Here is a 21,977-nt window from a genome sequence, read left to right as displayed (position 1 = left end):
TTACATTTAAAGGGTGAAGAGGACTACCAGTTTTCTTTGAAACCTCTGTAATTAATTTCTAGCATAGTGAAATAATATTTACAGTGGGAGGTTTAGCCTGTGAAAATGCATAGTGGCAAGTAGGAAGACTTATTAGTACAGCTTGTATTACTACTGAGCACTGTTTTTCTTTAAACCAAAGGAAACAAAACAGGGAGAATCTTAAAAGGTCTATTTGGAAATTGGTTTGCTCAAATGCTACTTTTGATGTTTTGGAATTTGCTTGATAAACATTGTTTCCAAAAGAGACAAATTCAAACTGAAGAGACACTTTCTGGCATTAATACAATTAACTGTTACTGCTGTTAAGTATTAGGTAGGTAAAAGTAATTGTCTAAATTTTCCCTGATTTCAAAAAAGAAATAGTATTTTCAGTAAAATAAATAACTGTTTGAGGGAGAACAGGAAATTCTGCTTGTGTACTGAACAAGGAATCTACATGTTTTTCCTTGTTTTTTGTCTTAGCTGTATCTTTTGAAGGCACTTGGGCGGGGGAGTGGAAATTTTGAAAGTAAGTGGTTTTGCCATGGTTGGTGCAGTAGAACAAATGCAGGTGAAAGCAAGGCTTTCATAGCTTTGGAAGAAACATAGTGTATTTAATCAGTTTTGGTTTCATAGTTGTTAGAACTTCTTTTCAGTGCCAGGCCCAGTGTGCTGTGTGCCTTCTTGCTCCCTGAGCATGCGTCGTGTTGCCTCTATGGCCTTTCCTTCTGGATCTGCAGCCCCATAGAGTGGTCAGAACAAAAACATCCTTGCATGGATTTATTCCTTTTCTCTATACCCTACTGTCAGTTCAAGGTAACTGGTGACTCTTCCAGTGTTCAGACAAGCTCGTCAGGTTGCCTGAGCAGACTGTTCCTCTGATGGATGATCACTTCAGAGCTCCAGTCCATCGCTTGTGTTTGCTGTGAAGAAGTCACAGCATCAAATCTTTATCCCAGGACAGCACTGCTGCCCACTGCTTGCTTTCTTAATGTCCTGAGGCTTGCACATGCATTTACGTTGAATCTCAAGGCAATTTCTGGACAGAAAAAGCATAAAAATGTACTAATAGTTCCCTACTGACCCAGGCAGCCTTGGCTGACTCGTCTAATAAAAAGTCATTATTTATGTAGGCTGATGTGTGCAGAGGCCAGACTTCACCTTTCTTCCACCTCTCCCTGTAAGGCTCAGCAGCCCAAGTTGGTCAAGGGAATCCTTCTCGGAGGGATGAAAGGAGCAAGAGATTCCCAGCAGCCTTGTTGCCACTAATCTTAGTCCTAGACAGCATGAAGACTGTAGATAAAAGTGTCTGGTGCTGTAATGTGAGTGCAAGTGCTGCAGTCTCCCAGCTGTAGTCTGAGTGATTTACTTTCCTGCCGCAGGTTTCAGTGGGACCACTCTCTGTTTGGTCTGTGTGGTCTCAGTGTAAGTGGATATTGGACATTTTTTCTTTCTGTGACCTACAGAGACACTGGTAGGATTCTCTCTACTAGAGCAGTAATAGAAACATGGTTTCCAAAGTTAACATACTGACTACAGGTGATAATCAAGCAAGATCTCATCTCTGGTGTCATTGAGACCTCAAGACTGCATGGCGCTGAAGTATGACTGCTATATATTCTACTGAAATATGACCGGTATATATTCTTCATAAAAAAAGGGAGCAGCTGCAATCATTTCTATGTAGGATCTTCTGTGTCCTGACACTATCTGGCTCAAGTGATGAGATCTGGATTTCCCCAAGCTTAATATAAACACTTTGGCTATAGAGACTCGTAACCAATAGAGATAAATTACACATTTCTAAAAGGCAGCCTAGACCTTATATAGGCTGATTGACAGAGCAGCTGTCTGCTGAAAGTGACTTTGTAATGGTTTTTACTACAGTATTTGTGTAGATGTGGTCTTCATAATGGTTGGATGCTTCTTTTTATTTTTTAGCATTTGGGTGGAGTCCCTATCACCCCTTTGGATAGGGACTCTAACGAAGTTTGGTTGAGTTTTTTTGGTTTTATTCTTGTGGTTTTTCGGGTTTGTTTTTGGTTTTTTGGGGGGTATGGAGGGTGTAGATTCATACTGTTTGCTTAGAATTTTTAAGATTCTAGGGTTTGGGAGGTTGATGGGGGCAGGGATTGTGGCTTGTGTGTGTTTTCTTTAGGAAGACAGGTTGTCACATAGGGCATATGCTTTTAGCATTTTATTAGCTTTTCGATGCTCTTGGCAGTAGTGTTTTAAAACTCAACTCAAGATGCGGCTTGATATTTACTATCAAAGTTTTTAATGCAAAAACAGTCCTGGGTAACTTTATCCCTTGAAATTCAAAGATGATTTAAGAAATATGAAAATTATTTGAAGGTGAAAAAACCCTGACTTTAAGACTAAGTTATTGTCTGCAAGTAAATTATTTAAGACATTTGGTAGTTATTTCCTGAAGTTACTCTCTCTGAACCCCAAAAGCAATTGAGAAGATTGGTAGATGTGTGTGTAAGGAAATGGTCTCTCTAAAAACAAACAAACAAAACCACACTTTCCTGTTCTGCAGTGTCTTATTTCTCTAACTTAATCTCTAGAGGCTCATGGAATTCTAGTTCTGCACACACTAGGCTTAAGGCATGGTCCCATTTAGGTTTAAGATAGTAAAATGTAGGAAGGGGAAAGAATGGAGAAAACCAGGGGTGAGAAGAAATCTTTACAGAACAGATTAGTAATATCAAGTTCATAGAGTTAATCTAAACAAACTGTCAATAGAAAGAGTTGAAAGATCTGTTTATTTTGAGTAAATGTGTTCTGTTACAATCTACCATAGAGGAAAATATACTTGTTATTTAATGTTAGATATGTTAGGTCATAATTGTACTCTCATTAGATGTGTAGCTAACTGAATTTTCTCATTTGATGAGGGCTTTGTGGTTTTTTTGTTTTGCTTTGGTGGTTGTATGAGGTGTGCTGGTCTATCATTTTAGGTAGCTAATGTTTCCTGTCCACGGTTTAATATTCTCAGACTTGTGTATTTTCCCTTGAGGTTTTACAATTTCTCTTCTCCAGTGCTAAAACTACCTGTTATCTTTGAGACCAATGTCAGTGCCATTGTTATGTGTCAGTTAGCAAAAGGAATGGTTTGCAGCTGTTGTCCTATATACAGAGATTTTTTTATTTTTTTTTTTAGCAGCTTTTCAGTTGGTGGAAAAAGGCAGCTGTTTGTGTTTGTGTTATGGTGTGAAGACAGTCTGAAACTCAAGGGGGTTTTTGTTGATTTATTAGGTAGCTTCCAGCACAATACTTGCATTGCTTTGTCTAAAATCTGTTCTGTGTTGAAGATTGATATTTACAAGTAGTATCAAAGTTAAGTTACTTGGTTTGTCCGTAAGAAAGTAATCTTCCAAAGCTATTCCCATTTTGCATACAGTTCAAATGCACTTTAAGCAGTATTGCCATTAAATTATTATATACCAAGTGTGATTTAAATTTCTCTCAAGAATTCTAGACATAGTAATTTTGTATTTTCAAAGTGGGAAAGCAAAGAGCAATTTAAACATATATAAAGATGTAAAAACTTATACATACTTCTTATTTTTCTTGATTGTACACTACGTAGGTATGAAGAGTGTTTGGAAATGGAGGGAAAAAACCTTGCTGCATTTCATATCAATCTGCTTAATTGCAGCTGGCACCTTTGTAGTACACAGTTACAAAGTCTCATTCTAATTGCTTTATGCATTTATAGATACTAATATCTAATAACAAATAGAAAATTGGAAATTGAGTCTACTGTTTGTCAACTTGCTTTGGAGAATGTGAAGAACATAATGTTGCCTGACTGAAAAAGAAACTTTATATGATAGTCTCTGTGGTGTGGGAAAATTTTATATATGTTAAATATCTATCACATTTTCCTTGTTCTTTAGTGTCAGAGCAGGAATTTATAAACACACAAATATTTTTTCCTGAGATTCTTATATTTTCCAGTTTCTTCCTAGCTGAGACTATTCAGTTTTCAGAATGAAAATACTCTGGCTTTCTGAACACCACCAACAAATGTTCTTCAGTCTTTCCTTAACGATATAGTTTTGTCATGCTTTTCTGTGCTTTGAAGTATTACTTTTTTTACTTTATGCATACAGACAACTTTATTTAACTATTCTGATGGAATTTGTTTTTGTTTGTGGCTGAATTTTACAGTATTTCAAAGGAAATGCTAATTCACTTGACCATCAGCTGAATAATGAAGAAATTAGTACTTCTGAAAACGTAATGGAAATAATGTAGAGTACTTGTTGAGGAATAAGCTAGTTTGAGTAGCATAAAATTAAGGAAAGAATGTGAAATGAAGAAACGTTGTTTTCACCCTTGTTTGTGCTACCAATGATTTTCAAAGCCACCAGCACTGTATTTGTGTGTGTACACATGCAGTTAAGTTCTCTTAGAAAGTAATTATAAAATGTTAGGGAGATGTGAAAATATTTTAAACGTTGGACTGTAATGGTGGTTGGATGTTCCTAATATAGTTGATACTCAAAATCCCTTTTTTTTCTATTCTGTAGGGGTTTTGAGACAAAAGCATAGTAGGAGGGATGCTTTGGTCATGTTACAGAAGTCAAGGCGGGACTGAGATTAGTGAATGAGGAGTTAGTTATTCCATTCCCCTAAAAGGTTTCCTGTGGTAACTTCTAAAAAGGTGACTGCCACTCTGAAAACTTGTTGGCATTTGGGCTAAGCTGCTTATACTGACTGTACTGATGCACCCATACTCTGAGCCTCTTGCAGTAATCAGGGTATGTATTATACTAGTAAAGGAAGCACAGCAGAAAACTTTCAATTCTTACTGTAACTATAAGACAAGAAGTAGTCTCTCTGTTAGCTCATAACTTCATGAAGAACTTTCTAGAAAATAGCAAAAGTAGAAATTTAATTGCATCTTGGTTTACTGATCATCTTGGGAAGATTATGAAACAAGTACTTTATCTGTCCAACACAGAAAGAGAGCTGCACTTGAGAGAATTTCAGGTTCTGAACAGTCTGTCTCTTTCAAACCTTCTCTAACAAAACATATACTTGAATTCCGGAAGTACAACAAATAACTGAACCGGACAATATTCATATGAGGGTCCTCTGAAACTTTAGATAGAAACTAGTGAATAAGGAAGGGTATGCCTGCAGTTACAGGACAAGAACAAAAATGGTAATGCTGTTTTGGAAAGTATACCCTTGGGTTTTATAGATAAAGGCAAAGCATTTTTTACTTTAACACTGAAAATTTGTTTCATAATTGATATTTTTACTGTATTAATGTAACAAAAATCTCTCTTGTAATACTTCAGTTCTAATTCTGTATTCATGGTGCTGTGTACAAAAATGTTTTTTTGTTTTGCAATAGCAGCCTTAACTTGTTATTCTTCAAGTTAGTATTTGATTGATGATGCCCTACCATAAAGAACTATATAATAGTTTCTGAGGGGAATTACTATAACATCATAATGTTTATAAGATTTTTTAGAAATTCTTTTTCTAACCTCTAAAAATTTGCTGTATTAAAATAGGTTTCCTCCGTTTTTTGATGACAATCCATTTGGTATATATCAGAAGATTCTTGCTGGCAAAATAGATTTCCCGAGGCATTTGGATTTATATGTAAAGTAAGTCCATGACTCCCAACACTGTCTTTTATATTCTAAACACCTCCTGAGCACTGTTTTTAGAGGATCTTCATAGAAGACCAGATACCAGATTCTGATTTTCTAAAATGCCACGTTGGAAAATATTTTAATTACATTTACTCTTGCAGTCCAAGTAAAATCATGTGTTTGGTAGTTCTCAAGCTGGAGATACATTTGTAAGACAGTGTCTGCATCTCTTACTTTTTTGCATATTTTGGAATATTAAATGCTTTTCTACCTTGTGCAAAGCTCATTGGTACCAGATTGGTGCCTAGAAGAAAGAAAAGAGGAGAAATATGAGGAGATAATTTAATATGAGTAAAAATTCGGAGAGGAGGAAGCAAATACTGAACTGTTCCTTTGTATGCATACAAACCAGTTAAATCACTCTGCGACATAACTATTCGAATGAACTGTCTGATGCTTCAGAAGTTCCAGTATAAAATCAACTTCCATTTCTGATAGCAGGGCCCCAGTTCAATATACAGTCTTATATATGCATGTATGGGTTTTATTCATAGTATTTTGCAATTCTGACAGGTATATTGCAGATTAAATGCTTTTTTCCCTATTGAAAAATTCCATAATTGAAATAATTGTTAGCACACATTAGAACAGAAGAAGTGCAATTTTAAACATGAAGTTTCTGCTCAGAAGCAGAGATGACTGAGTGAACGAGGACGGGAAGTTATTCTTATGTTCCCAGGTTAATCATTCAAGGTGTTTTGAAGAAGTGACTATAGAGATGGCACTTGCTTACTGTCACTAGGTAAATAGATAAAATGTATGGTAAATCTAATGAAATCTGTCCAACTTTCTCTGAACTGTTATGAATTCTCTTGCAAAAATAATCATTTGAGGAGGATTTTTTAAGCCTCCACTGATCATCAGGTGCACTGAATCAAGCACATCTATGTCACATTAGGCTGATTAGTGTCTCATATTTGTGTGTTGCTCTTAACAGAGTTTTCCCTTATTATCTCGATGCTGTTTCCAATTTAATGTAGTCTCATTGTTTTGTCTTCCCAACCCAGTCTGTCTTAAGAAGAAAACTGAGTATCTCACGTAGTGTTGTGTGCACTAAAGTATAAGAGTGTGACCAGAAAATGAACAGCTCAAATTAGGTTATTATCACTAGCAACCTGTCTAACATGGTGGAAGCATTTAAAAGTAGAGATGCTGCTAGCTTCTGTTTGTGCTCGACATTCACAGACCACCACTGATTTCTACTGTCCAGAAGATGCCTGATGCTGTGAAGTGTCCTAGTTATGGTAGTAAGCATGCATATGCAGGTTTTGCTCTTCAGTCTAGACGTGACTGCCAATGAATTGTAGGATAATCAACATAGTTGTTGATACACCTCTTTCCCGGCTTTTCTTATCCAGCCTTTCAGTGTGTTTTGGCAGCTTGTTCCCACTATATTCCTGCCTTTAAGAGGTCTCATGGGATTTTACCTTGGGCTTTCCTCCTTTCACACCTTGGTTTTGGGTGATCTCATTCATTTGCGAGGCTTCACCTGCTTTCTGCAGTGAGTTGTTAGCATAATGTATCTCTCTTCTGTCAACCCCTCTTCCTGTTTTTTCGAACCATAGTATGCAGAACTGGATAGTCTTTGACATCTGCACCATTAGCTTAAAGCAGGTGCCAAGATTATTTTGTCCTAAGGCGACAGTCTGCTTCTTGCCTTACTTGGATCCCGCTTGATTTTTCTCTCTTCTTCCTATCAGTTGGTATCTCAGCAAGGAAGACGACTATCTTGGGTCCTGACACATCCAGGCTATGTCTGAAGTATTAGTGCTATACTGTGTTTATAACAATTGAACTTTAACTCTCTGCTTTTAGGCAGCAAAACTATTTTCCTTTTTGAATTCTGAGAAAACTTTTCTACCTAGATTTACTACGTAAACTTACTGGTTGATGTTTTTTGCCCTTCTACCCCCATCACCCTCCCACACTTTCTACTTTTTGAATTTGTACTACTTTTGCTTTCCCTCCTGCTGCATGATGTTCACTGTCTCTTACTGTGCTGTATAACTGCTGGGTGTCTTGTATAAGTGCTGTTCCTTCTGGCCTAAGCTACCATCTCTTCATATTGCTCTCTGCTGTGTCCCTTTTGCTAGCCACCTTGCAATTTAATCAGAAGTTTTCTCCAAGTCCTTTGTCCTGTATATATGAAGACCTTGACACATTTGACCATTAGTTCAGATCTCTTCTGAAGAGCAACTTCTGCCCTGATGATGATGATAAATTAACCAACTAGAAGTTCCAAAATAAGACTGTCAGCAGAGTTTTGTGTTTTTTAATTTCTGATAAAACATAAGTATTAATTATGCTCCACCTATTTCTTTGGCCACTGATGAGTTTATAAGTTATTTCTTTATATTTTTCTTTTTTTGCTTTTGTAAAATTTTCTTTGCAAAGACACTTTTGGAAAATACCAAATGAAACACCAGTGCTACAGCAGTTTAATGGTTATTGGTCTGGAAAGACCTTGGTGTAGAAGTTCATTCCCTACATACATACAGCAACATATCTATTGGATTGACTTTAACATGATCATTGCTAAATTACTCTTGAGAAACTATGTAATAAAGAAGTACTAAACAATCTATTACTTGTTGCAATTTAATGGGTGTTCTATTGAATGCAGCAAATGTCTTCATCTTTAGTGACAACACAGTATCACTGAGCAAGCTCATCCCTTAACTGTTCTTTTATAAGGTGAATTTTTGAAGCAAGCCAAGAATGATCCACTGAATGTTTTCTGAATATACAGGAATAGGAAACTCCATAATTTATCTTTGGCCATGTAGCCTGTGTTCTGGATTTTTTTTCAGTCCTCCTCCTGTTTTAAAGCCTGGTTGTAGCCATTCTTGTAGCCTTCTGCATAAGGAATAGTATTCTCCACGAAGAACTGGGAGAAGGTATTTCTGCGAAGATGACTGTAAAAGGAGTTGGTCACATAATTTAATCCAATTCAAATATTGATTGGCTGGAATGATCATGAGAGTTTTAAAAGTTGCTTTCTACCTTGACTTTTTTATTCTCCTTTTATCTAGAAATTGAATATTTTTCTAGCTGAATTTTAGAACTATATTCCTGCCAAATGCAACAGCTTTTCAGACAGTCTAGCACATTAACTCTCAGTTCATATATTTGTGCATACACTTTTGTGATTTCAAGGGTAGGTGACAGAATACTGTTTTTGTTTGGGGATAGTAGGTGTTACAGTTAGGGTTAGAGAGAGGCAGGTGTGTCATTAATATGTTTGCATTCTTTTCTGTAAATAAAACTGTTGGGTTTTTTTTAAACCTTCTACAAAGTTAAAAATTGGAATTAGCCATACTTTGTAGATTTGCACCATTTCATGCAGTATTGCATCTCTCAGGTCTGCTTGAGGATATAGGAAGAAGAAGGATGGCTAAACTTTTGTTCTTTCCTGTCATTGGTACTTTATGCAATGAGACCAGAATGCTATTATCCTAAAAATAAACAGCAAAATAACCTTTGAGATAAAAAGTAACTGTTCATAGAACTGTGAAACCAGATTTTTCTCTCAGGTCAGAAGTAATGAAGCTAACTCAATAAATTGTGATGCTCACTTTGATTTATGTTGGGTTTTTGGTGCTTGATATTTAAAGTACTTTGCTATTAAAATGGAAGTCCGTTATGTCTCTAAACTTGCATTCATCTTTTAAAATGTTGATTTAGCTTTATGTAGAACTGTTCAATTAACTAAAATCTCAGGGGAGGCTTTTCATTTTCAATTAAATTAAAGCTTATGGATGTTAGTAGTTTAAAGCAGATGACTAGCTCTTCCACCATTTCTCTGAATGTTTAGCTGCCACGGTTTAAATGTCAATGTATAAAGTTGAGGGTGCAGCTTTATCAGTATTTTTTTATATATATTAGAGTTGTGTTCTGCTAAATATGTTTGAGATCCATTTTGAGATATGGAATCCCCAGCAAAATACAAAAATACAAAGAAAGATATAGTACTAGTTGGTGGGGGGGCAGGGGAGGAGAGAGAGAGAAAATTTTTCTCCTTTCTTTCTTGAAAGAATCTAAAAGGAACTTGCAAGAATTCTGCAAGTTCCTTTTAGAACAGGTTATTCCTTTTTATTATTCACTCTTAAGTGTCCTAAAATATGTAGGAAATGAATGGGTAAATTATACATAGTATTAGCTAGTCAAAGGGAAGTATGCTCATATTCTGTAACATTTGTATGACAGTCAAATATAAATTACTTTTGTTTAACAGAGAACATGTTTTCTTTACTGCAGAGACCTTATTAAGAAGCTGCTTGTGGTAGACAGGACAAGACGATTAGGAAATATGAAGGTCAGTATAAAATGTTAGGTGTAATGCAGAACATAGCACAAGGTTGAAAGAATTCTGTAGGAATGATGTAGAACAGCTCTTCTATGGCTTTTGTTTTTATAAGTGTGAAATTGAGATATATTTTCCCATACATTAATTCAGTTGTGCAATCCTAAATGCAAAGTTTAACAGTGTATTTCTGGAAATCATACTCCTGTTTGCCTGGATTAATGCTATCTTTCTTGACAGTTTCCCTCCCCACCCACCCCATCCCCCCCCCCCCCCCCAAAAAAGAGAGAAGGAAAAAAAAAGAAACCCTACCTGTTTCCTGATTAAATTGAAGCTTTACATTAGACCATTACATTAGACCAGAAACATGGTGTTAAGTCCTGTAGGACAGCACCAGCTGATTTTGGTTCTTTCTTGGGAGTTGTTTAATCCCAGAAGGAGCACTAACCAAATTTGAAGCTTAAAAGTTATTTTAAGGAATATAAAGGTTGTTGTAGTACCATGATGTTTGGTCATTGTCCTGATAGTTTGGTGTCGGGGCTGATTAAGCACAGTCAAACAGTCTTCCACCAAGAAGAATTATTCATCCCATTCTGAACAGACTTCTGAAGGCAATAGCTTACTAATGAAAAATACGCTCACATGTTCCAGGTAACATTCTAGCCTACCTCAGAAATACATTTACATCTGTGATATATCAAGGAGGAACACAAAGCAATCCTGTGAATTCTGTGTGATGTCCTGATGTGGTACTACTTGTAATGCCAAGAAGATGACAGCTGTATTACAAGCTTATTTGATTCTGCAGCTGCGCAGTAACTATGGTTGGTAGTGCAGTGAGAAGTTAGTTGCATGTGAACAAACTCAGATACTTTAACAGACTAGCCAAACTACCGCACAAAACTCAGTGTAGGTTAATTTACCCTTTGGCAGAGTAAGATAATCCTGTATTTATTGGCTTGTTATTGTTGTTACACTGTTGCAGGTACATAAATTAGCTGTGTAATCTTTTAGTTTTATAGAGACAGCTAAAAATTCCATCTCCTTGGGCAGGGGAGGTTAGAAGCTTGCTTTTTTGCACAAAGCACAGTTCATGGTGCACATAAGTGAAGAATGTAAAAGATGCAGAGTCATCCAGGTTCCTTGAACATACTGATATAAGTATAGATGCTAGAACCTGCTGTCCAAAGTTCCTTTTCAGAGCCTTTTATGGCACAAACTTAGACTGGTAAGAAAAGCTAGGAAATAAATGTTTTTCTTATCCTTCAGAGTTCTTTCCAGTGTTTTTCAGGGTGGGGGTGAGAGCAGGAGGATTAAAACCAAACTTTCATAAGCTGAAAATTTAGAAAGTTATTGACCAGTGAAAACTTTTTTATCTTTTGACAGTTTTGAAGGAAGACAAAAACAAAAGCAAAGCTTGGTTTATTTGAACATGGCTTTTAGGAAGTGTGTTTGGCTGGCTTTTGTTTTTGGGGAGTTTTTTGGTTTGGTGGTTTTTTTTTTTTTTTTTTTAGTTTGTGGTTGTTTTGGTTTGTTTGTTTTCTGTACAGTTGGCTAAAATGTCAAAATCAAAAATAGTTCTAATTAGAAGCGAGATTTGGGGTGGGGGTGGTAGGTCAGTCTTAAGTCTGATCCTTTTAAAAAATTGTAGTTGGTTTAAAAAGGCTTAAATCCCATTGGGCATTTTCTGGCGAAGCATTGTCAGATCTGCTTTTGAGGGAACTAGGTGATAAATTACTCTCCTTGTTCCTTCTTTGGATACGAGCATGGATAGTCCTACTCCATATACATCAGAAAAAAACAAATGTGTGATATGCTTCATTCTGTGGAGCTGCATGTGGTATGAGCTTGAGTGCTGGGTATTAAAACTATGCTGTGATCAGGCCTGAGACAGAGAACCAGCTGGTTTTGCCCAGTGCTTAATGCCTTGAGAAGGAGTCTGTGCTTGTACCAAGCTTCATCTGGGGGGGAGCAGGGGGAGACATTTTCATTCTTTATGCACATAATCAAAACAGTCAGCTGAGAGAGAGTAATCATTAAAAGACAAATAAGCCTTTAACTGTATATCTAAAATGAAAACAAATGTTTTTATATAAATACTTTTGTAACAGTACTGAGAACCTCTTGTTGTCAGCATTAAACCTCTGTAATATTTGATAGAACTACGTGATTCCCAGACATAATTTTTATTTGACACCATCAACGCTCAATTTTTTTTTTATTAGTGTGAGAATTAAAGAATGCCTCTTATTCAGATATACTTTCTAAAATGTTGGAGGAAACAGAATTGAGTACAACTGCAGTAAAGGATTTTGTGGGTATTTTAAAGCCTGTTCTTGATCTCCCTTGTGTCAGAAGAATGCTGCTAAAAAAAAATAATAAAAAAAATAGGATCTTACTGCTGGTACTCAGGATCTGCTAGGGAAATAAACTATGAATTTATCCTGTAGAATCCTTTAATGATTATCACCTGAGGAAAGAAAAAAGTTAGACCATTAGTCTACCTTTTTACCACAGTTCTTATGGTGAAATACATGGTTTGGCATACATATAACTCACTAAATATTAATTTTGATTTTTTTCTTTAAAGAATGGAGCAGATGATGTGAAGAGACATCGATGGTTCAGGTCAATAGATTGGGATGCTGTACCTCAAAGGAGACTAAAGGTATATTCTGCAAAATATGTATAGGACATTGCAACAAGAAATCATTGTTCATTTAAGCTGATCTGTTCAGGTTTTGTGGCCTGGTATGTCTGTGTGTTCATATGTGTGTATGAGCATGTATGTATGTGCACACATCAATAATTACATGCATTTTTGCCCTTTTACACTGCAGAATTAATTATATGAATGTCTGCTTGCATTTTTGTCTATATACAAAATGTCTAAGAAAAAAATCCCTGCTTTGTTTTGCTGAATCTGGTTAGTTAATACAACATTTAATTTTCAGTTTTAGGATTTTGTAATTAATTACTTCGTGTAGGTGTTTTTTTGTTTGGGGGGATGAGGGGAGATTGGCAGTTTGTTGTTTTGATTCCCCACCCCCACCCTTATATCTGTGGAAGTATTTTACTCTGGGCTTTGAATTTTTGTGCCAAGTTCAATTCAGGTAAATGCTTTAATAAAATGTAAAGCATATGGGAGTAGGAGGAATAGGGAAGGTGAAAGACAAGAATTTATGAATGTAAATCTAACATACTTTTTAACAGCACTGAATTCTAGTATTGTATGAGGGCAGATGCTTGCAAAAGCTATCAACACTGCAAAATGCTTTTTAAAATTCTTTGGAAGTAAAACTGCCTTCTTTCTTTCCTTCCTCAAAGTTCTAACTACTATGATTTCTTACAGCGGTGATTTTCAGTAACATAGGTTGCCACATGCAGTGAATCAAGTACCGCTTAAATGTTTGGTTTTCCTTCTCTTTGCATTAGTTTCTTACAATGAATTTCTGGCTAGATATCTTAAATTGAGTTCTTGCAAAATAATTAAGAGATGAAAATGTTCCTGATATATTCTTGTAGACAACATCCTAATACAAAGCTGTAGGTGACTTTTTTCCTTAAAAAAAAAAAAATTACATTGTTTTAAATTGGTGGGTTTGGGTTTTTTTTTTTTAAATGATTACTACACCCAGTTGATGTTTTATGTAGATCTGTTGTAATGAAGTCACATTTTTCAAATTATGTACTGTAAATTCTGCTTACACAAATCAACAAAGAACACAAACTGGGTGATAACATGTTTTATAAGTATTTCAACTCTGAAGTTTATGACAACCTACCGTATTACCAAATAAATAACAAACTAATAGTACTAAAACCTGAATGTTAGAGGACCAAATCAAAAGTTTCACATCCAAACATCCTTTATGTTGCAATTTTTTATTTTTTTTTTTTTTAAATAAAAAGTCACCATGGTATTCAGATTATTATGAATCCAAAACTTGTTTTCTTAATTTTTCTGATGGTTACATTAAGTTCTTAGAAGATGAAATGCTGTTTAATTATACTTCAGAGCAAGGATGTGAATTGGGTCAGAAATTTACATTGTTATTTCTAGAGGCAGCTATATTCTTCAGAATTAGTTTTCACAATCTCACTATTTCATACTGATGAAGAGACTGAAAATATGAAATAATGGATACAGTGCTCCATTTTCCCTGTAAAAAGTGTGAATTGGCCTATTGTACAAATGAAGCATTGATTCACGGTCCTGATAAGAGCTTAAATAGCAGTATTATATAAATAATAGTAATGGCTGAAAGAGAGAAAATAATTTTGTTAATCTAAAATAAAGGATTTTCCTTTCTCTCTTTTTTTAATTTTTCTCTTTTTCCTGCCAGAATGCTTACAGGGAGGTAGGGGTGCCAGGCATTGCCTACAGTGGAACAGATAGTCCTTGCGAGCAGAGCAGATTCTGCACATTTTCTTAAGCATCTGGGCAGCATACTGTGACTGCTGTATGCAAAAGTAGGACTTTGCTTTTGTCTGAGGCTTAGAAGTACCATTCCTCAGGGACCCTTTCTTTCCCATTGAAAACCTGCTGATGGCATTGTTTCAAACTGAGAAGCCCAAAAGATCAGATAAGAACTCAGAGCTAGCTGAAGCTGGACTTTTATCTTTTTGAGGAGGTGCAGGATAACATTTTGCTGTACTTTATTGTTCTGTGGTATGACTTTTACTAGCCAGTTTGGTGATCATCCTTAAGGTTTTCTCATTCTAAAGTGTTTGCTGGCGTCGTGAAGATAGTTAAGCGCTCTGTCACTGTGAAGGGGTTAGAGAGATGAATGTCCCTTGAGAGAAGAAAAGGGGTTTGCACTACTTTAACCCCTGCGATTAATGAAATGTTCCAGAGAGGAGCTTTATCTCATTGCCTGTGGCTAGAAGGGCAGAGTAATCTTGATGCTAGATATAAGACAAGGAAAACCCACCAGCTTTGCAGTACGTGTAGGCAATACTGGAAATCCAAAGGATCCTCTGAGGAAAGAAATAGAAAACAGATATTTCTCTTGGTACCTCCAAGCTTCCTTGAAAAGATCTATTTGAATTAAGATGCTTTTACAGACATGCTTGTGAAATAAGTTTTTACAGTGCAGCAATTTCTTTACCTGCTCGAATTTATTGCTAGTCTAGGACAAAGCATAGTAGGTATTATGAGGCATACACAAATTAGTCATCTCAACCTTCTTGAAAGCAATCAATCCATTTGAAAGCAATGAAGAGGAAGCTTTTTTTCTTCAATTAGAAAGCAGTTCCCCACACTGCCATCAAGACTCTTTCTTTCTTGAAAGGAACCTAATGTGATTACACTCCTTTTTTGCTCATAGGACACAGAAGAGGGCAAGAGTGAGGAAGGAGAGTGGCAGATTATGCTGTAACAACACGTGCCTGGAAGCTTAGTTGTAGTAATCTTTTACAGTAGCTACCTTTGGTCTGCAAAGTAGCTAGAACTTGAGTGCTAAATAAAACAGGTATCAGTATTACAAGTGTCTTTTAACCATAATATTTAACTGCAATATAGACAAAGTGTTGGGACATGTCTATGTTGCTGCAAGCTTCTCTCTCTCATGCCATTCATTATTTGTGAAAAAGGTGAAGTTTTATAAATACGTAACCCTTTTGTTTAATCAGTTTTTTACAGAATTTCTGCTTTAATGTGATGGAGAGGAGCTCATTGAGGAAACTGTACTAACATTTCTGTTGTGCTTGTTCTGACTAGCCTCCCATAGTACCAAAAGTATCCAATGATGGGGATACTTCCAATTTTGAAGCTTATCCTGAAGATGACTGGAATAAGATGCCTCCGGTACCCCCTAAAGATCTAGAAATTTTCAAGAACTTCTGAATGTGACATCTACACTGGATGAGGTATGTCCAAATGTCAGGAGTCCTCTTCAAACAATTGCAGGTCTGTGAATGAGAGCTGTATGCAGAAATTACATCTTCTGATTCATAACAGTGATTAATACTTCCTTATAGCTCATAAAAACAACATGAATCGCAGTAATACATAGTATAAAGTAAACTGTTGAAATAAAATACTGTGAAGCAGGCTTATGGAATGACAAAGGTAATTTATCTCACAGGCTTTGGTGTTCTACAGTGAAGTTATTTGCATAGAGATATTTAAGTTGTTCTGTCCTTAAAACTTTTAAAATAGTGTGTTAAAAGCAAATATCTAGATTGATTTGACAGATAAGGAAATTATTCTTGATTGCAAGATTTTTGTGTTAAGAATGAAGACTTCAGTTAGAGGAGTAAGATTAATTCTATACCCTGGATTCTGTCTTGTAACTGTGATAGGCTGATAGTTGTCATTCAATTCACATGCTCCACACTGTATTTTGTGTTCCTTTTTCATTATTTTTTGTCTTAGAAACTGGAAGGAAATTGAAGTGCTAAGAGCAAGTCTGAAGAGAAATGGAGTTCATGCGTAAAGGAAGACTTCCTTTGTAGATAAGAATGATATTGCATTCAGATATGTATTAGTATATAGTAAATATCTAAAGAGATGGAGGCAGGCAAGAATAACTTTTTGCTGTAAACATTTGACATTAGTTTAGTAAATTGTAATATTGATAGTCTACTCTGAAGTAGACTCACTAAAATGGTATATTTTAGGATTTTTTTTTGTAACTTATGGTTTAGTTAAGTTTCCTGCTATTCACAGATCCTTTTTGCATAGTTAACTCATAGACTTAATTTTATAAGTTTATACTAAACTTGTGTAGTTAAAAGCACAAATTAGTATATATGTATATAATGAATACAATACAACTAAAGCACAGGAACTGTGCAAAGATGTAAATTTTTGTACTTTTCAGAGTCTATGATTTTTATTTTTCAAATAATGTTTTTCAAGAAGTTCTCTAGGAATAAAAAACTTAAAAGGATAAATGAGTTTTTCATCATCTTATATACATTTTATAATTCTTTGTAAAAAATAAAAATAATTAAGTTTTAAAAAAGATTTGTACCTAAAATTTCCAATGCCTCACACTTGCAACCATAGTACTTGAAAGCAGAAAGACAAGGGCATGTTTTATTGTTGATTAAGATGCAACTTAATGGCTAATTTATGAAGTTCTGTTACAGTGATATCTCTTTACAAACCAGGATATTGAGTGATTATACACTGTCTGAAATGAGATTCCTCACATGAAGACTCTCTGTAAACATGCAACTCAGTGCATACTGATGAAAGGGCTCTAACTGGCTCTTACAGGAGTTGTTCTCTCTCAAGCTTGCTGTCTTCTCCAAATGTAAAGCATGAGCCATAACAGACTTTTTTCATTATTGAAATAGTTGTTGTTGAATGCTTGGCACTTCAGAATATCAGAGGGAAGACTGAATATATATTAGAGCCTGATTTTTCTGCTCCTGCTTTTGGAAATGTCCTAAAGTCTCTGCTGCCAGGAATTCCATATGTACAGAGTTCAAACCTTAGATGTAAGGAGTCTCTTTTTTCATCCTGTACTAACATCTTTCTAGCAGCTTGAGTACACTGTATTTAGGAAGTATTTGCAATACTGCTTCATTTTAAGTAGCACCAAATATCGGTATGTGCATATGTATGTATCTATGTATATGAATACACATAAACATGAAGGTAGATTGTATACAAGTCAGGATCTTTTTTTAGGTTTTTTTCATGTTACGTATTGTGAAACTTGTGTTGATATAGGGGAATTGATTCTGAAGTGCTTCGATTTCAAAAAGTAATTACATTCTTTCAGATGTTGTGGGTTTAGATAACTTTCAGTGAAATTATGATATTTAGACCAAAAATATTTTTTTCAAAAGCATATCAGCTCACTGGAATTCCACTACTATGGCTGCTGGCTCTACATAAAACTCTTTAAGTAGATCATACAGATAGTTTCTCCCACAAATGGCTCTCTACATTCTTGATCTGAAATGCCATAAGAAATGTAGGCCAAAGATTCATTTTTCCAAACTAAATCCTGAATGCTTATGAAGTAGGCATTCTAGTAATCGCTACTGAAATTGCCATGTTTATAATTTTGACAGATCTGCAGCTGGAGTCTCCTCATGAAAAAGTGACCTCCATTTTCTTTTGTTTAGCTCTAAACAGTACAGAAATGCTGTTGAGAGCTTGCAGTTTCTAGGGTATTAGATCTATTTCTTCATAAAGCAAGTCTAACTTAAAGAGATTGCATAACTGCAAAAATGCACAATATTTAACAAAATCAGGATACTTCAAAGTGCTAGTTCTGGAATATCATAAAGTCTTCTTGATGTTATGTAAGTGTCACAAGTTGATGGCCCCAGCTACCACTCAGTAAATACTGTGTAAGAATGTATAATGTAATACAGGAAAATCCATAGAAAATTATCATTTTAACCTGGTGAAAATACTTCATTCTCTTGGGGGAAAAAAAAAAAAAAAGAATCTGGTCCACTGTATTTGTATCTGTGGAATTAGTTATTCCAAATCAACTGGGAACAACTGAAGCACATAAAACACAGCTTACTTTGTCTAAGGGGAGCAAGCACAGTTCAGGGTTTTTTTAATGTGTAAGCTTACAGTATTTTATGGAATCTGAGTACTACAAAACCAGTTTCTTATTCAAAAATGTACAAACTGAAACAAGCAAGTATGCTAAATAGAATTTTTTTTTTTTTTTCCAAATTTAAAAACTGCACTGTGTTTAAGTCTTCAAAAGCTGAGGAAATGAAGTTGCATCTGACTGATGTGCCACAGTGGTGGTTAGAAGTTTTGAATGCTTGAACAACAGGCTATCGTGGATTTTCTTTTTATGAATCTTATCCATTGCTGGCAGTGGATGCACTGACACTCATTATGATAGAGACTAAAGAAATAAGTACAATCTTATTAATAATGCTAATCCATTGACTTAACATTGTTTCCAGAGCCATGTGTACATATGCCTAACTACTGACCTCGTCAACATGCTTTCTAGTACAAAACTGCTTTCAAATTTTTTTAAAATCCTTCACTAAAAGAAAAACCAAAACATTGTTGAAGCATTATTTTAAGTGATCAGTTATTTTCTCTACAGTCTTGAACTTGAGCTGTTATTACCTGCCCATTTTATTTATTTGCACAAGTGAATATTTTATTTTAAGTCTTTGCTGGGACTTCATGGCCCACTAACATAGTCCTGTCTGAGTGCTCACACAGAAGTCCCAGATACACACTGCACTAAGGACTCTGGTTTTATGGGTTTTTTTTAAGCAGACTAGAACACTTTTTTATTTTCGATTCCAGTGTGGTAGTCTCTGAAGTTCATTTTATTTTGGTTGCTTCTGTTAACGTGTTTTTACGTATAGACTGTTGCATAAGGACTGTTTTCTTGGAAGAGCCCGTAGGCCTTTGGTATTCTGCTTCGGTGAACAAGAATGTTAAACATTAAAAAACAACCTTTATTTTTGAGTTTTATATATATATATATTTTTAATTGCCCAATTTGAGGTTTTAAGTGATAAACGTGCATTGTAAACTCAATTGCCTTGTAACCAAATGATATAAATGCTTCATGATTTCAATGGAGAACATGCTGTAGATTTTCCTGTAAATTAGCTTGATCAATGAATATGTGTGCTACTGAGCTTTAACTAATGTGATCTTCCACTGTAGAAAGTCATTGTTAATGGATCAAATATAGGTACTAAACTATGTTTAAATGGATGAACAGGGATTTTGCAGTTTTGAAAGCAATTAAGATATGGCTGTTCCTCAGCCCATCTGCTTGCCATTCAGAAGAGTTGTGATGCAGTGCTTCCTATGCTATAGAATTATTTTTCAGCTTTCAATGACTGTAGCATGATTCCTTTTTGTACTGTACTGTGTACAGACTTTCCATGTTTTGCACTTTTCTATGGCAAACCTTGACTGCTTTATAAATACTCTGTTGTGTAGTAAGTAGTGATAGTGGTAGCAGGCATTTGTGTACTGCATAATCAGTTTGAACTGCTAGACTTGCGAGGTTAACTTGGACTAACGTCTGTTGCTGGTTGCTTGTTGTAGCTCACATGTATAAGTACTGTTCAAAGTTACAAAGTCAGCCCTCATTGCACAATGAAAATCACTGTGATCTGTACATAAACCCTAGTAAAATTTTATTGCTGTTTAATTTATGTAATATCTGTCAAATCTGGATTCATTTAATAAACCTTTATATCTTTTTAAATGTTTAAACCTAGTTTGCTTCCATTTATGTTGGGAGGAGGTAGAGGTTCTTCATCCAATAAAATGATGCAAGGAAAGAGGAGAGGAGTAGAAAAACAACTGTTCCTTCTTTTCAGGAGTTAAGTCTTTCCAGAGAAAGATGCAAGTGGTGGAACATATTTCAGTTGGCATGGAAGAAGCACCAAAAAAGTATATTTTCAAATTCATTTCAGGTAGTGCACCAGTAGTGAAAAGTGTTAACTCAGACTTCTCATTAAACTTTGATTATATGACCCTAATTGCTCCAACATTTTCACAACTTAATGGCCTGAACACTGTCCAGAACACTCATTTCAATCTGTTTCTTTAGGCATCAAAAAATATTTTTATGAAGTCAGGCACACCTAACTAAACCTTTATTTCATATTCCATCAAGAAGTTCAAAAGTCTGTTTTTAACAAAATTTGTTTAGCCGTTGGTGTTAAATTACTTCTCCCGTGTCAATTGTATTTTATTTCTTACCCACTAGATAGCTTAATCTTGCAGAGATAATTATGTAGGCATAGAACCAACTGGATACAGTTTGGACTAGTTAAGGGTTGGGTTTTTAACACAGAACTTCATGCTTTCGTTCTGCCTGGCTTAATTCTAAATTTTGTGCATTGACTTTTTTCTCTTGTAAACCACTATGTCATGTGCCTCAAGAAACTGCTAATGGAAAGTGAAGGAACACTGCAACAAGCCCTGGCAAGCTTTTAGTCAAGTCTTTGACATGAATCAAAAGAACCGCTCAGTTAAAACATACCAGAGTTTTGAATGTTAGCAAGTGTCCAGGGTGTTTGTAAAGAATTTGGTTTGGCATCTTGTTCTTACCCCAGCCTTTTGCCATGTGGTTGAGTTTTTGTTCATTTGTTCTAAACCAAGTACTGTGTCTTTTTTGATTGCACGTGTAACTCCAGATCTTATCCAACAAAGGCCGTTTTAAATACGCTTTTTCACTCATGCAGGGCAGGTAAGTTTTGCTGATGTATAACTTTGTCTGGACCATACTCACATAGCATTACTCACTACTCCCAAATCTGTCTCACTTCATGGTTCATTAGCCCTTTTACTGCAAAACAGTGTTAAAACAGCATTTGACAAGAGCCTACCCTTCCATGACCTACTGTTAACCAGTACCAGTATGATAGTATAAGAAATGGTTGAAAGCAACTGTCACTGTTGCAACTCTGGATCTTGCCCAGTACTTTGTGAATTGGTATATAATTCACATACCAAGCTCTTCTGTGTGCAAACTCCTGCTAGCTGCTACAATCTCAGCTTCAGAATTTAGGTAGCTTTTCACAGGGAAGGTAAAAGGCTCTTCTACTGTCCTCAGCAGAATACTCCAGCTTTCCTTTCTGTCTTCCACTCCCCTTTTCCGTCTACCCTTCAAAAAAACACCATGCATGAATATATCTTAAGCTTCATATTTATCCTTGAAACCGGGAATATTGTAAAATTTTTCCAAGCTGAATTTTAATAATTTCTTTCAATGTCTCTAAATATTCCTGCACAAGACTAGAAAAATATTCCCAACTGTGACAACAGAAAATTTCAGCAGTAGGTAGGGCTTTTATACCAACTTTGACTTATGATACAGTTTTATCCACTTTGCTGTCTTTGTTTTGGTGCCAATAAGAATGAGTTGTTGGGGCAGTTGAGAGCCAAGCATCTCTTACTGCATCTGTGATTTAGGACACTAGCCAGTGTTTCTGTAATTTAGGACACTGCAGTCTCTGAGGGAGATCCCAAAACTGATGTGTAACCTGAAGCA

At 35.6% G+C, this 21,977-nt stretch overlaps 1 protein-coding gene across 1 annotated transcript in view; it reads left to right on the top strand.

Moving 5' to 3' along the window:
• Nucleotides 1–20,191, top strand: part of PRKX (protein kinase cAMP-dependent X-linked catalytic subunit) — a 62,110-nt gene extending 41,919 nt beyond the window's left edge. Inside the window, exons 5-9 of the mRNA XM_075057335.1 lie at nucleotides 5,559–5,654; nucleotides 9,960–10,017; nucleotides 12,596–12,673; nucleotides 15,728–15,876; nucleotides 16,385–20,191. Of these exons, the coding sequence (XP_074913436.1) occupies nucleotides 5,559–5,654; nucleotides 9,960–10,017; nucleotides 12,596–12,673; nucleotides 15,728–15,853 (358 nt within the window). The 3' untranslated portion in view covers nucleotides 15,854–15,876; nucleotides 16,385–20,191. The remainder of the gene's footprint in view (nucleotides 1–5,558; nucleotides 5,655–9,959; nucleotides 10,018–12,595; nucleotides 12,674–15,727; nucleotides 15,877–16,384) is intronic.
• Nucleotides 20,192–21,977: the final 1,786 nt, after the last annotated feature.

Source organism: Buteo buteo, chromosome 25, assembly GCF_964188355.1.
Source record: "Buteo buteo chromosome 25, bButBut1.hap1.1, whole genome shotgun sequence".
NCBI classification, from domain to species: domain Eukaryota; kingdom Metazoa; phylum Chordata; class Aves; order Accipitriformes; family Accipitridae; genus Buteo; species Buteo buteo.
The sequence above is the reverse complement of the archived record's forward strand: the minus strand, read 5'-3'. Positions and strand labels throughout refer to the sequence as shown.